Source organism: Microtus pennsylvanicus, chromosome 7, assembly GCF_037038515.1.
Source record: "Microtus pennsylvanicus isolate mMicPen1 chromosome 7, mMicPen1.hap1, whole genome shotgun sequence".
Classification (NCBI taxonomy): Eukaryota; Metazoa; Chordata; class Mammalia; order Rodentia; family Cricetidae; genus Microtus; species Microtus pennsylvanicus.
In genome coordinates, this window is record NC_134585.1 from 1,787,439 (window position 1) to 1,801,570 (window position 14,132).

Here is a 14,132-nt window from a genome sequence, read left to right on the forward strand (position 1 = left end):
CGAGCAGATTGTACGAGAACGGGAGCTCACAGCGCATGCCCCCAAAGCATGGAGCCTGAGCATGCTGGGAACTCCAGAACGAGTATGAGATCTGAGAAGCGGCACCAGGTCTTTCAGCTTGTCGAGCCTTCTGTTCTGCCCGCATCTTCCGCCTAGGCAAGCCATCGAAACTAGAATTCCTCTTTACAGCGTGGGTCATAGAGACCAGAATCCTCCTTTTTCCATGACCTAGAAGTGTTGCCCTTCCCTTCCCCCACCTTTCTGTGTTTGAGAAAATTTCTGCCAGGTGGTGGTGGCGGCGGCGGTGCAGGCCTTTAATCCCAGCACTCTGGAGGCATAGGCAGGCGGATCTCTGTGAATTCAAGGCCTGGTCTACAGAGAGAGTTCCAGAGTTCCAAAGCTACACAGAGAAACACTGTCTTGAAAATCAAAAGAAAAAAAAAGTCTGATCCTGGGTCACAAGCCTCATTCAGCAGGGTCCCGATTCTGAGGAGGAAGGGCTGCTCATCAGAACACCCATGGGGAAGCTGAGCAGACAGAACCAGCTTATCTTCCCACGCAGTCACTCGGGCCTGAGAACAGCAGCGTGCCCAGTGACCAGCCTGGTGGCCAGCACTGCCAGCTGCAGCCCCTTCAGCAGCCCGACTGCACAGCCAGCGGCGGCAGCTGTGTGAGGTACCGGCTGCCGTCCTTTACCGCAATCCCAGAAAACATGACCAAAACAGCTTCTCACAAACTTTGCTCTTCGAAAGCTGTAACTAACAAGCTGAGTGAAAACGGGTTTAAGCTCACAGGTTTTCTAATCCATGTTTTCACGTCAGACAAAAGCCAGAAGCAAACCCCATGGCCATCGCCAGTGTCCTAGCTCGCTTTACCTGTCCAGTTGTCACAGCCAAGAGCCACCAGCAAGGGGACTTCAGTGAGGGGTGGGCCAGGTTAGAGGCTGTGCGAATGCCTGTGGGGTGTTAATTGAGAGCCCAGGCCATCTTCCGGATGGTGCTGCTGGGTCGTCTGAGAAAGCCAGATAGACTACATGTGGAGGCATACACCCTTAATCCCGCACTCCGGAGGCAAAGGCAGGCACTTTCTGTGAGCTCAAGGCTAGCCTGATGTATGTATTGAGTTCCAGGCCAGCTAGGACTATGTAGTGAGACCCTGTCTAGTGTAAATGTGTGTGAGTGTATGTGAGTATACATATATACATATATAATAATAATAAATAACTGTTAAAACAATAAAACTTTTTTTAAAAAAAGCAAAATATGGGTGGTGGTGCACGCCTTTAATCCCAGCACTCGGGAGGCAGAGGCAGGCGGAACTCTGTGAGTTCAAGACCAGCCTGGTCTACAAGAGCTAGTTTCAGGACAGGCTCCAAAAGCTACAGAGAAACCCTGTCTCAAAAAATTAACAAACAAAAAGACAAAAACAAACAAAAATATAAGAAGAAGAAAAAGAAGAAGAAGAAGAAGAAGAAGAAGAAGAAGAAGAAGAAGAAGAAGAAGAAGAAGAAGAAGAAATAATTGTTTAAGACAGACGAAAAGGTGGTCCAGGAAGATGGCTCAGTGGGTAAAGGTGAGTGCCACCTTTACCTAATGGCCTGACCCCCGGAATCCACAGGGCAGAAGGAGGGAACCAACTCCAGAGAGTTGTCCTCTGACCTCCACACACACAGAATAAATAAATATATTTCTAAATGTTATGTTGTGTATGGGAATTGGCCTGCACCTATGTTTCTGCACCACGTGAGTGTAGTGCCTGTCAAGGCCAGACGAGGGCATCAGATCCCCCAGACCTGGAGTTACAGATATACTAAGCCAACATGTAGGTGCTGGGAACTGAACACTGGTTCTTTGGAAAAACAGCCAGTACCCTGCACTGCTAAGTCATTTCTTCAGCCCTCAAAATAAATAAACATTTTAAGATATTGTTTTAAGAAAAAAAAATCTGGGAATGTGGGATGGACACACACAGCTGGCAGGCAAGCTACCTGAGCTGTACCCCAGGCCCCGCACCTGGCAGGCAACCTACCTGAGCTGTACCTCCTGAGCTGTACCCCAGGCCCTTCAGACAGTGAGGGCTCCTCAGGTGCTGCTTCTAGACAAGACCCTGTGGAGAAATCTGAAGGACTCTGACCTGCAGGGAATGAGCTGGGGCCTTACTGTATATGGGAGTGGTGGGCTGTAATTGAACTCCCCCCATCATCTTCCAGACCTGGACACTCTAAGGCAGTGTTTCTCAACCTCCCTAACGCTGTGACCCCATTAAGACAGTTCCTCATGTTGTGGTGACCCCAACCATAAAATTATTTTCATAACTGCGATTTTGCTACTGTGATGACTCATAATGTAAATAGTTTTTGAAGATAGAGGTTTGCCGAGCGGGTTGCAACCCACAGGTTGAGAACCACTGCTCTAGGGAGTAAGGGGGTGCCAGACCATGGGGGATACCTAGTGGAACTTCATGCCATGAAACTGACAGAGGCCAGAAAATAAGTTTACCGGAGCAAGTGTGACTTGAACCCTCAAAACCAACAGAGGAAGAGGGGTCTAGGTCCATGGCAGAAGGCTTGTCTTGCATACATTAGACCCTGGGTTCAAACTTGAAAAAAAAACAAAGGTGTCACTAGCCACATGTGGCTACCGAGCCCTCCAGATGTGACCAGGGAGGATGGAGAAGGAAACATGCAGAGAAGCCCGTGAGCAGCCAAGGGTGCAGACGTGTTACAAACCACTGCTCTTCAGGGAACCCGGCTTCCAGCCACAGCCCAGCTGTAAGCCCTCGTTCTCCACGAACTGCCTGTCCCTTGCCTGGAACTCCCGGGCCTGACCCTGCTCCCTGATAGTCCCTGCAGCCCACAGTTCCCCTGACCCAACTCCCTTTCCCAGAACTCAGTAGTCTGAGCCCCTAGCCTGTGGCCTAAGCCTTTCCTGCCTTCGACTGAAACAGTAGCATCTTCTAAGCCCTGGGGGCTTCCCCAGGCCCCAGCCCCGACCTAGAACCCGCCCGCTGCCTGCCACACTGCCGCTTCCTCTATAAAGGGACCCAAGCGCCAGCGCCCAGGACCCCGCACAGCAGGTGAGCCTCTCCTGTCCCATCTCCTTGGGCTTACCCCGTTGCAGGCATCCCTCAGGATCCTGCCTCTTTATTTGGGCCCCAGCCCTTCCTGTACAAGCTGCCTGGATCCCCAGCCTTGTTGGGACTGTGGCTTTGACTTTTGGTCTGTTCCCCGTGGTGTCAGTCGCTCTCTCTGTCCCTGTCACCCACTGTCTGATTCTTCTGTGGTTCTTTCCTCGTCCGGTCTCTGGCTCTTTCTCTTTCTCCCTACCCACCGCATGCTTCAGGCAGGGTTACCCTGCTTGTATCTTGTCCCCTTCTCTTGTCTCTCGCCCTGTATCTCAGGGTAGCTGTCTCAACTGGGAGGTAAGATCTGTCTTCCGCTGTGTGCCCCGCCTCCCTGATGCACACACTCTCTCTCCCCCTCTCTCTCTCTTTCTCTCTGCAGGTTCTCTCCATGACACCACTTGGACGCCTCTACCTCTTGAGGGTGCTCAGCGCCCCCCCTGTCTTTCTTCTGGGGCTGCTGCTGGCCCTGCCTCTAGGGGCCCAGGTGAGGCAGCAGGAAAATGGGGGTGCATTGCTGGGGTGGCCTAGCATACCCGGAGTCTTAGAATCCTCTCAACTCTGTTGTCTCCTAGGGAGTCTCTGGTGCTCGGTTCTCAGCTGCCAGGACAGCACATCAGGCCCCTCAGAAGCATCTGAGTCATGGCATCCTGAAACCTGCTGCTCATCTTGTTGGTAAACTTCTGCCTCCAGTCAGTCCCTGGCTCTCCTTCTGCCAGCCCAGGGGTCCAAGTGATCACCCCATCTCCCCACCTAAAGATAGGCATCCCCCCCAAATCCATCCCATTGTCCAGTGCCTGATTCCTCCGGGATGGTGACTTCTGACCTTGACCCTCAACACCTTATGACCTTTTCTAGGATACCCCAGCAAACAGAACTCACTGCTCTGGAGAGCTAACACAGACCGTGCCTTCCTCCGACATGGCTTCTCCCTGAACAACAATTCGCTCCTGGTCCCCACCAGTGGCCTCTACTTCGTCTACTCCCAGGTGGTCTTCTCGGGGGAAAGCTGCTCTCCCAGGGCCATTCCTACCCCCATCTACCTGGCCCACGAGGTCCAGCTGTTTTCCTCCCAGTACCCCTTCCATGTGCCTCTCCTCAGTGCACAGAAGTCCGTGTATCCAGGGCTACAAAGACCGTGGGTACGCTCAATGTACCAGGGGGCTGTGTTCCTGCTCAGTAAGGGAGACCAGCTGTCCACGCACACAGACGGCGTCTCCCACCTGCACTTCAGCCCCAGCAGCGTATTCTTCGGAGCTTTTGCTCTGTAGAATCTAGAAAAACCCAGGATTGGTTTCCGAGCCTCCGTTCTGACCATTTTAAGGGCCACACCACCTCTCCTTTGCCCGTGCCCACAGTCTCAAGCCTTCCCCACCAAAAACACTCAGAGCTTTCACAGGAGTCTGGGGCACTCCAGAGGAACCACCTCAGATGCTCAACTGAGGATTCAAGCCTGCCTACAAGTCCGACACAGAGCAGGGTCTCTGTGGGTCTGGTGGGGCAGAGACCTGGACGTGAAGGAGGGGCAGATGTGGGGAGATGCCTGGGGACAGGGAAGGGAGGCTATTTATGAAGGGAAAGGTTAAGTTATTTATTTATGGAGAATAGAACGAGGAGAGAAATTGAGAGGCATCGGATGACAACCAGGTTCCAGACACAAAGAGTAAGGTGGCATCAGGACAGGACTCGTCAAAGGGAGAGAGAAGCAGGTGTGAGTGACCAAGGGGTTTAGAAGGAGGCACAAGGCTCTGAGTGCACTGTTTGGCTAGACACCACAAGGAGATGTCTGCACCATCAATGGCGCCCAATAAACCTCTTTTCTCTGAGATTCTGTCTGCTCGTGTTTGTTCAGGTTTGGGGGAGACTCTTCCTTGTCTGTTGAAGGGATGGAGTAGGGGACATGAGGTGTAGGCAGAACAAGGAGATGTAAAGGAGCCGGCAGCTCCCAGATACATGGTGGACTTGTGGGAGTCAGCGCCTACCTGACGGCGGCAGGGAACCAGAGGGTAAACCAGGGAGATCAAGCCAGGGGAGCGGGAGAGTGTCCAGGTCTGGGAGGGTGGGAAAGGGACCCATCTGAAGATGGAGACATAAGAGTGGGAGAAACTGTGGAAGCAGGGGTGCGCAACATGGATGTCTAAGGAGATAGGAGACGGGGCCACACATCAAGACTACACGGCAGAGGCTTTATGAAAGAAAAAAAAAATCCTTTGGAAGCCGAGACTGAAAGCAGCAGTGGGAGCCGTGGTCAGAATGAAAGGAGAAGGCTTGCCTCGTGGGGGTCTGTGAATTTCCAGGACTGAGTTCATTCCCTCAGGGGCTGTCCCATGCTTGTCCCAACCACTGCCACCAGCCCTCCCAAAGCCCATGCATACTCCACTCTCAAGCTGCTTGGCCCTCAGCCACTTCCTCTCGAGAACCCAGAGGGCTTCCCTCTCCAACAGCAATTTCTCCCCCCTCATGCACCCAGCTGTCAGAAGCACCCCCAGTGCCAGCTTCTACCCCCATGGAGGTCCCATCTAGAAATCAAAGGGAGATAGGCCCAGGTGTGGTCTCCCTGCAATGAAACAGACATTTCTTGGCACTAGACGGCAGGGAGGAAATGGCCTTCAGCTCCCAGGGTCCTGCACACACAGTTCGTGATTGGCCCAAGATTGCCACAGAATCCTGGTGGGGAGGGGGAGGAGATTCCTTGATGCCTGGATGTCCCCAACTTTCCAAACCTCTGCCCCCGCGATGGAGAAGAAACCAAGAAACCGAGACAGAAGGTGTAGGGCCACTACCGCTTCCTCCACATGAGATCATGGTTTTCTCCACCAAGGAAGTTTTCCGCTGGTTGAATGAGAGCATTTCCCCGCCCTCTTGCCCAAGGGCTATAAAGGCAGCTGTCTGCACACCCAGCCTGCAGAAGCTCTCTCAGCGAGGACACCAGGGGACCAGCCTGGAGGGAGAACAGCGACTCCAGAACACCCAGAAAATAGCTCCCAGGAAAGCAAGCAGCCAGACAGGCAGGTTCTGTCCCTCTCACACACCGGCCCAAGGTTCCACATCTCCCTCTGGAAAGGACACCATGAGCACAGAAAGCATGATCCGCGACGTGGAACTGGCAGAGGAGGCACTCCCCAAAAAGGCGTGGGGCCCCCAGAACTCCAGTCGCTGCCTGTGCCTCAGCCTCTTCTCCTTCCTGCTTGTGGCAGGGGCCACCACGCTCTTCTGTCTGCTGAACTTCGGAGTGATCGGCCCCCAAAGGGAAGAGGTGAGTGCCTCGGAAGCCTCCGTCTCACTTAGGCAGAAGCAGGGCCGGAGGGCATGAGAGGGAGTGAGGTGGGCAGACGGGCACAGGTGGTGTGGCAGGGTAGAGGGGCAGCCCATGTAGCGATGGTGGAAAGAGAAAGACGAGAGGACCTCTGACCCATGCAGCCAGTTCACTAGGCTTCTGTTCCGTGGCTGCGTGGAGGAGCGAGTGAATGAAAAGGCGTGTATACAGATGTAGAGATGCAGGGGAGAGGTGGGATGCTTATACAGATGTAGAGATGCGGGGGAGAGGTAGGATGCGGCCAGAAGAGGGAAGACGTGAGCGATAATTACAGGGAGATAGTGATGAGGGAGGCGTGAGTGATAAGGAGAGAGATGAGGGGAGATAACGGGAGACATGGTACGGAAGATGCTCCACGGAAAGATGTTGTGTGGCTGGACGAGTGGACCAACAAAGGATGAGTGGACACGGGTAGAGAGAGAGAGTTGGGGGCTTCTCCTTTGTGGGTGACTCCCCAGCGACTGGCTACTAACCTTGTCTTTCTCTTCCTACACAGAAGTTCCCAAACAACCTCCCTATCATTGGCTCCATGGCTCAGACCCTCACCCTCAGTAAGTATCCCCATTCTCTTCTCTTAACTTAGGGTGGGGGCAATGAGACCTGGGATGGAAGCAGTGGGAGAACTTAAAGCTTGGTTTTGGAGGAAAGGAAATAGGGGTTCAAGTAGACAGGTGCTTGCTGGGAAGCCTAGGGGTCTCACCTTTGCCTTTCTTCGTTCCCCTTCAGGGTCATCTTCTCAAAATTCGAGTGACAAACCTGTAGCCCACGTTGTAGGTAAGAGCTCTATTGAATGTGTGCACCTTGGGGGTGAAGGGACAGGATCTGAGGGTCGAGCCAGGTGAGAGGAGACAAGAGCTTGGGATCAGAGGGGGGGTGACTCCAAAGGAAGAACTTAGTGGGGGTACCCAGGACCTCGCGGCCAATGGGTTGTGGGAACACAGAGGGTGCAGGAACCGGAAGTGAAGCGTGGGTAGAACGCGAGGCTCAGGATGTGGAGTGTGAACTAACACAGTCACCCTGACTCAATTCTCCCTCCCTCAGCAAACCACCAAGTGGAGGAGCAGCTGGAATGGCTGAGCCAGCGTGCCAATGCCCTCCTGGCCAATGGCATGGATCTCAAAGACAACCAGCTGGTGATACCCACAGACGGACTGTACCTCGTCTACTCCCAGGTTCTCTTCAAGGGCCAAGGCTGCTCCAGCTACGTGCTCCTCACCCACACTGTCAGCCGCATTGCTGTCTCCTATGAGGACAAAGTCAACCTCCTGTCTGCCATCAAGAGCCCCTGCCCCAAGGAAACCCCTGAGGGGGCTGAGCTCAAGCCCTGGTATGAGCCCATCTACCTGGGAGGGGTCTTCCAGCTGGAGAAGGGCGACCGACTCAGTGCTGAGGTCAACCTGCCCAAGTATTTAGACTTTGCAGAGTCTGGGCAGGTCTACTTTGGTGTCATAGCTCTGTGAGGCAGATGGATGTCCACCTATTCTCTACCCCGCCCCCACTTCGATCCCCAAAGCCCTTGTCCATCTCCTTCTAACTTAGAAAGGGGATTATGCTCAGGGTCAGACTCTGAGCTCGGAACTTTCAGCAACTCTAACACTCAGAAACACAAGCTCCTGGGATAGCAGCCTAGATTGTGGGGTTCCAGAATCCACTGGAGCCTCAAATGTTGATTCCTGAGTTCCACCAAGGGGGCTCAGGCTATCTCTGGCTCAGAGTGCTGCCAGAGAAAATCTCAGGCCTTCCTGTCTTCGGATGCTCCCCAACCCTTCAGCGCCTAGCCTTCCTCACAGAGCCAGCCCCTCTATTTATGATCGCACTTATGATTATTTATTTATTATTTATTATTTATTTATTTGCTGTTGTATGTATTTATTTGGGAGGCCAGGGTGTCCTGGAGGACCCAGCGTTGGGACTTATCTTAAGATAGACTTGTTTTCTGTGAAAACAGAGCTGAACTCATCAGCCACTCCCACCTGGCCTCCTGGCCTCATTGCCTCTTTTTTGCTTATGTTTAAAACGAAGTATTTATCTAACCCAAGTGTCTTAATAATGCTGATTTGGTGACCAGGCTGTCGCTACATCGCTGAACCTTTGCTCCCCACGGGAGCCGTGACTGTAACCGCCCTACGGGTCAGTGTAAAAAATAAAGATTGCTTGAAAATGAAATACAGTTTCTTTCCTGGGATTAAGTCTGCATCTCTCTCTCTCTCTCTGGAGGTGGGAAACCAACCCCTAATGTCTTCCCTCTGGAGGCATAAGGTCTTTGGGTCCAGATCTGAGACTTTACAGTCCTGGCCCTTAAGACCCCATGGAACAAAAGCCAGCCAACATTCCCCACCTGTCCCCGGAAACAGGAGCCTAAACCTAATTATCTTTGCCTATAGGCATGGGAATTTCCCACTCTGGGAATTCCAAATACCTGCTGGGAAAGTACTGCCGTTCTTTCCGGCTGTTGAGGCTGGGATGAGCTGGGGAGGAGCCACATTCTCAGGTACCTGAATCACAGCCAAGGAAGTTCCAGATTCAGGTGTCTGGGCTCCAAACACTAACTGTGCACCCTGAACCATTCAGCTTGCCCCTTTGCCCCTGAGCAGAGACAGAGCCGGCACGGTCTGTGGGGAGAAGGCCTAACCTTCATCTGTTCCCCATTCTCTACTGGGCAGGGCGGGCTCAGCTGCATTCCGTGCTGGACAGAGTTCCGTGCTGGACAGAGTTCTGTGAAGGACAGGGCAGGCTCAGCCAGCTCTTCCTCCCTCCCAGCCATTAGCTGCCTGTTCTTTGCATCCTCTGAAGATGAGAGAAAAGTTTTTAAAAGACAAACGGCTGAAAGTGTGGTTCTGCAATGTGTGTGTGTGTGTGTGTGTGTGTGTGCTTAGCGTATGGGATGTCCTGAATTCAAACCCGAGACAGCAACAACAAAGAGAGAGGTACTCCGTGGGTGAAGGAGCCATTGCCAGCTTTGGTTTCACCAGTGTTTGGACAAATGATGACTACAGGAGGTGGGTGGGTTAGAAAGAGAAAAACACCTTGTTTAAATACTTTGTTGTTTTTTTTAAAAAAAATTACTTAATCATACATGCAGGGCCTTGGATTAGATCCCAACACCAACAATAATAAGAGTAATGATAATAATAATAATTCATTATTGTTGTTGTTGTTATTCAATAGTACTTGCTGGAGCATGTAGGCTGACTTTATTCAGAATTACAGTTATCGGAGCAGAGACTTGCTGGAGAGCGTGCAGCGAGAGCAAGCGGGTCGTAAGAGGCAGAGCGGGGTGGGCGTTGGGAATGGCGAAGGACTAAGAGGAAAGGGAGTGAGGGGTAGGGGACTCTGTCTAAACAGATCAGACGAGGCGCCTGTTGAGACAGGCCAGGTGATCAGACATCGCTCCAGGGACTGCGGAGGATGACGGGGCTGATCAAATATGGGAGAGGGAGCTTGCTAAACTAACTTAATGGGGTTTTTCACTAAAACTAAGTTTTACAGGGAAGGCAATGACTAGGTGGAGAGACTCAGAAGGCTGGCTAGAGCTTGGCAGAGTTGGTCACCCTCTCACCCTGGAAGGCCCTTGGGCAGGCAAGCAAAGACAGTGAAGGAGTGGGTGTGTAGCCATGCCTTTAATCCCAACACTCAGGAGCAGGTAAATCTTTGTGAGTTCAAGGCCAGTCTGGTCTACATAGAAAGTTCCAGGCTAGCCAGGGCTGCATACTGAGACCCTGTCTGAAAAAGAAAGAAAGAAGGAAAGAAGGAAGGAAGAAAGGAAGGAAAGAAAGGAGGAATTAAAAGTGGACCCCCAAGAGTGGCAGCCCTAATTGGGCTCACAGTTGGTTGGGTCTTTCTTCACCCCAGTAGCCAGAAAGGGGAAAACCAAGCACGTGGTTTCGTGCAGGGTGTGGGGTGACCCACTAGGGTGACCTACATAGAGCCTTGGGTTCTCCTTGGCCTCCTCCAGCCGTGGCGTGGGGGGGTTGCAGTTACTCATCTTAGGGGCCTCCCACTTGCCCAACTTTGGGGTGCCTCAAGTGTGAACTAGGGGTGAGGACTTTCCGTTTCTTTCTAGAAAGGACCCCAGGGCATCTCCTTCCTCCGCGCAGCTCCTCCTCAGGGACAGTCTCCACCCACTCCCTTCTCCCTGCCATTCACTTCCCTAGTCTGCCCCTTAGAGTGCCTGGGACTGCCCTGACCCCTCCTCAAAGAATGGGCTATCAGAGACCCTGGAGGCAAACACCTTTAATTCCAGCACTCAAGATGCAGAGGCAGGTGGATGACTGTGAGTTTGAGGTCAGCCTGGTCTACTAGTGAGTTCCAGAAGAACCAGGGCTACATATGAGACCCGGTCTCAAAACAAACAAAACCAAATAAAAGCCGTCAGGCAGGTAGCAGCGGTAAGCTAATGGGCCCACAGTGCTTGTCTTCGGTCTTCTGGGATTTTTCTCTCTGGGAACGAACTTTCTTTGTGTTGATGCTTCTCACAGTGAGGCAGAAGCCAGGAGAAAAGGGGGATGTGAGGGGCTCCTGGACCAGGATGCTAAGGGGAAGTCTCCAGCTTTAACTGTCCCTTCTCCCCTCCACCTGAACCCGTTGTGTTAGAGCCAGGGGGCGGACACATCAGGTGTCCACCGTTCAAAGCTAAGCCATCCACCCCTGCACGGCTACCCAGAATCAAACCACGTCTGCATCTCCGAGACGACGCTGGCACGCGCCAGCATGGTTTACATTCTTTATTTCCAAAATCCATGTCCTACAGCCCCCGCCCCCATCATGGGGTCCCAGGCTCCCCGACTCTCCGGACATCGTGATTCACACATTCGCACGGTCAGCCGATCCTCCAGGGCTGCAGTCGGCTGTCACCCCACCATCACCGCCCCGAAGAAGGTCTTCCCTCTCCTGTAGTCCACTTTGTCCGGGTGACTGATGTTGACATACACCCTCTCGCCGCTCCGGAGCTGCACCAGGCCGCCGAACCCCACGCTCGTGTACCACAAAGACGAGTACCCGCCGGAATTCACGGTCTCCGCCCCCTCTAGCAGCAGCTCCGGGGAGCCCCGCCCGTAGGCGCCCCCCGCGCGGTACAGGGCGCTGCGCAGTGTGAGCGAGCGAGCGCTGCTGCGGTCGGCAGAGGTCGCCCTGCCCCGGTACCCGACGTGGCAGTAGAGGTAATAGATGCCGTCCTGCGGCAGCGCCAGCCCGTCGGTGCGGGAGAACTGCGCCCCGCTCCTCAGAAACGCTTCCTCTTGGCTCGCCTCCCAGCCGAGCCCTTGCCCGCTCATCCATGCGCCTGCAGAGAGGGACAGGCGTGAGCTCTCGGGCCGTGGTCTCTAGGTTGGGGGACCCGGGTCGCGTGAGCCGGAACCCAGAGCGGAGGGGCGGGGTCTTTTTCACTTGCCCTTACTCAGCGGGGAGGGGCAGGGATAAGGAGGCTACCTCCCGGGGGACTAAGGTGGCCAGATCCTGGAGGGGTTTTGTTTCCTTCCAGAGAAGTCAGACAGAGAAAAGCCTGGGACGGGTGGAGGCTGCAGGGGTAAAGGTGGTGGGGAGTGGAAACGCGCCCGCCGTGTCACAGCAGAGCCAACAGACCCTCGCTCGCTGTGGGGGTGCTTAGCTGGACTTCAGGTCTAACAGATGCTTACCAATGAGATGGGCAGCAGGAAGATTGTGACTGAGATCAGTTTCTGGCTCCCGCTTTGGCAGCCGTTGAACCCCTGGATCCACGACTGGAGACAGGGTGGTTCCCCATGCTGATGCCTCCTGAGGGAACTGTGCAACAGGCCCTTGAGATGGGGAGCCTAGATTCCTGGAAGAAGAGGGTATCTCGGGACGCAGACGGGGGTCAGGAGTCCCCGAGAGGCGGGAAGGTGAGGGCAGGAGGCAAGATGGTTTACTGTCATCCCGTCTTTTTTGAGCCTGTGCTCCTGAGCCGGCGATCTTCTCAACCTGGATGGTAGGGTCACAATGCCCAGAGTTCAGATTCAGCTGATGGCAGGTCCACACCTCCCAGCATAGAGCCCAGCCCTAGAGCTACCTCCAGCACCCTGCCAGGCATGCATCTTGCTGGAAGGCAGAGCAAACAAAACATATGTTCTTGGGCAGCAAGACAGGCGCTGGGTATCAGGAAGAGACTTGCAACATCAGGGTAGGACCGCACGGAGAGCAGGCAGAGACAGACCAGACATGCCCTCTAGCGAGAGCCACCAGCTGAGCTAGGGAGGCAAAAGCACAGAGGTCAATGAACGTCCACAAGATGCAGCCCTCTGGCGCCTGTTGCAGCCACTCACCGGTCGTCCCTGATCCTGGGGCACCAAGGCCAGCACAGCCAGGACAGTGATGGGCACTGCCAACAGCAGGGTGACCAGGGAAGTAGCTCCTGCCACAGCCAGCAAGAGGCAGCCCCTCCCCTGGGGCCTCCCACCCGGGCCCTGTAGCCCCCGTGTCCCCATCCAGACTCAGCACTAGGAACCGGGGGACAAGGGCTTTCATACCTCAGGGGTAGGGCCACCCCCTCCCTGCAGACCCACACACCTGCTGGGGACTTTCCGCACACCCCTGCTCCCCTCACACAACTTCCTGTTTACCCGGAGCTGGGGTCAGGGTGGGGAGGCTGGATGCCTAGGTTCTCTGAACTGGGGAAGGAGATGTGGCAGAAAGAGTTTTTCAAGGTAAAGGTGAAGGGGGACTTAGCAGGAAACCCAGGGAAGGAAGGTGGCTTGCAGAAGGCCAGACAACGAGATTGTAAAGGCCAGGCAGGATTCCAGGTATTTCATGTGGTCTGCATGCTCCTGGACCTCACAGGCCAGTGCTGGACGGAGGGCTGCCCACACACGCACACGCACACACACACACACACACACACACACACACACACACACACGCACAGGTTAGGAGATGTAGTAGGAGGCCACATCGGGGCAGCTGCGCGTCTGTACCCTGAGATGGCCCTGTCTCCATGGCTGGCCTCTTCTATTTTCACCACCAACACTATGTGGGAAGGGCAGGATTCATCCGGTCCACAGTGATAGGACTTCGTGAAGAGGCCTCAGCCTTGCTCTCTCTGGGGAAGAATGGTGGAAACGACACAATAATAGAGCAATCCGGAGGCACACTGTGCCTCATCCATTCGGAAGCATTCGCTAAATGGATGAGCGAATTAGCAATTCATTGGATTTAATGAATCAAATCAATGGAAGAGGTGGCAGCTGATTGGAGCCCAAGGATAACTAGGTGTAAGGAAGTTGGCTGGACCAAGAGCTCAGGTCATCTCCCCTTCCTGTGTCCCAGCCGGGACTCTGTGCTTGGGGGACAATGCCAACACGAACACTAAAGAATATGCTGGCTGCCAGCTACAGTCTTCATTAGACTGTACATTCAACCTCAACACTGAGGCACAGAAGGAGTACAAGGCTGTGTCTGGGATGTGAGTGGAGCTCATTGACAGAATGCTTGACTGCTGGGGTTCATTTTTTTTAAGTAGCAAAACAGTACTAATTTCAGATTTCTGCATTTTACTATATGTAAATTTTATCTTCCTGTGGCAAGGGAAGAAAATGAGGAAACAAATACTGAGCTTGAGCAGCTCAGAGGTAACACGGAGAGATGCTTGCAACTGGGAAAGATATGAGAAGTAGCCTGGGGGTGCGGCTCACTGGGGAGAGTGTTTGCCTAGCCTGCAGGAAGCCTGGGTGTGGTTCCCTGCAGG

General features: G+C 53.8%; 3 protein-coding genes across 5 annotated transcripts; 2 read left to right on the forward strand and 1 right to left on the reverse strand.

The window, feature by feature from the left end:
* Window positions 1-2,846: 2,846 nt before the first annotated feature.
* Window positions 2,847-4,913, forward strand: Lta (lymphotoxin alpha). Of its 2 annotated transcripts, XM_075978762.1 has the most exons (4): window positions 2,992-3,075; window positions 3,503-3,607; window positions 3,696-3,795; window positions 3,979-4,913. In XM_075978762.1, the coding sequence occupies exons 2-4, from the start codon at window positions 3,512-3,514 to the stop codon at window positions 4,389-4,391; spliced, it is 609 nt and encodes a 202-aa protein (XP_075834877.1). In that variant the 5' UTR covers window positions 2,992-3,075; window positions 3,503-3,511; the 3' UTR covers window positions 4,392-4,913. The 2 variants fall into 2 exon arrangements, with proteins under 2 accessions (XP_075834876.1, XP_075834877.1); XM_075978761.1 differs by having other exon boundaries at window positions 2,847-3,607.
* A 1,125-nt stretch (window positions 4,914-6,038) lies between these two features.
* Tnf (tumor necrosis factor) lies at window positions 6,039-8,584 on the forward strand. Its single transcript, XM_075978764.1, has 4 exons — window positions 6,039-6,376; window positions 6,933-6,987; window positions 7,163-7,210; window positions 7,478-8,584. The coding sequence occupies exons 1-4, from the start codon at window positions 6,191-6,193 to the stop codon at window positions 7,894-7,896; spliced, it is 708 nt and encodes a 235-aa protein (XP_075834879.1). The 5' UTR covers window positions 6,039-6,190; the 3' UTR covers window positions 7,897-8,584.
* A 2,535-nt stretch (window positions 8,585-11,119) lies between these two features.
* On the reverse strand, window positions 11,120-12,931 carry Ltb (lymphotoxin beta). 2 transcript variants are annotated; one of them, XM_075978765.1, is made up of 3 exons: window positions 12,715-12,931; window positions 12,070-12,373; window positions 11,120-11,717 (listed from the first exon to the last, which is right to left on the reverse strand). In XM_075978765.1, exons 1-3 carry the CDS (start codon window positions 12,874-12,876, stop codon window positions 11,287-11,289), a joined length of 897 nt encoding a protein of 298 aa, XP_075834880.1. In that variant the 5' UTR covers window positions 12,877-12,931; the 3' UTR covers window positions 11,120-11,286. The 2 variants fall into 2 exon arrangements, with proteins under 2 accessions (XP_075834880.1, XP_075834881.1); XM_075978766.1 differs by lacking the exon at window positions 12,715-12,931 and adding an exon at window positions 12,462-12,555.
* Between the last annotated feature and the right edge of the window lie 1,201 nt (window positions 12,932-14,132).

Excerpts from the sequence above, each read along its gene's own strand:
- Lta (XM_075978761.1), top strand. The coding sequence starts at position 3,458 with ATGCACACACTCTCTCTCCCCCTCTCTCTCTCTTTCTCTCTGCAGGTT. Across the intron at positions 3,608-3,695 it reads CCCTGCCTCTAGGGGCCCAG|GGAGTCTCTGGTGCTCGGTT; the intron begins GTGAGGCAGCAG and ends GTTGTCTCCTAG. Across the intron at positions 3,796-3,978 it reads ACCTGCTGCTCATCTTGTTG|GATACCCCAGCAAACAGAAC; the intron begins GTAAACTTCTGC and ends GACCTTTTCTAG.
- Tnf (XM_075978764.1), top strand. The coding sequence starts at position 6,191 with ATGAGCACAGAAAGCATGATCCGCGACGTGGAACTGGCAGAGGAGGCA. Across the intron at positions 6,377-6,932 it reads TCGGCCCCCAAAGGGAAGAG|AAGTTCCCAAACAACCTCCC; the intron begins GTGAGTGCCTCG and ends CTTCCTACACAG. Across the intron at positions 6,988-7,162 it reads GGCTCAGACCCTCACCCTCA|GGTCATCTTCTCAAAATTCG; the intron begins GTAAGTATCCCC and ends GTTCCCCTTCAG.
- Ltb (XM_075978765.1), bottom strand. The coding sequence starts at position 12,876 with ATGGGGACACGGGGGCTACAGGGCCCGGGTGGGAGGCCCCAGGGGAGG. Across the intron at positions 12,374-12,714 it reads CCCAGGATCAGGGACGACCG|GTTGAGAAGATCGCCGGCTC; the intron begins GTGAGTGGCTGC and ends CCTACCATCCAG. Across the intron at positions 11,718-12,069 it reads TCCTGCTGCCCATCTCATTG|GCGCATGGATGAGCGGGCAA; the intron begins GTAAGCATCTGT and ends CCCTCTCTGCAG.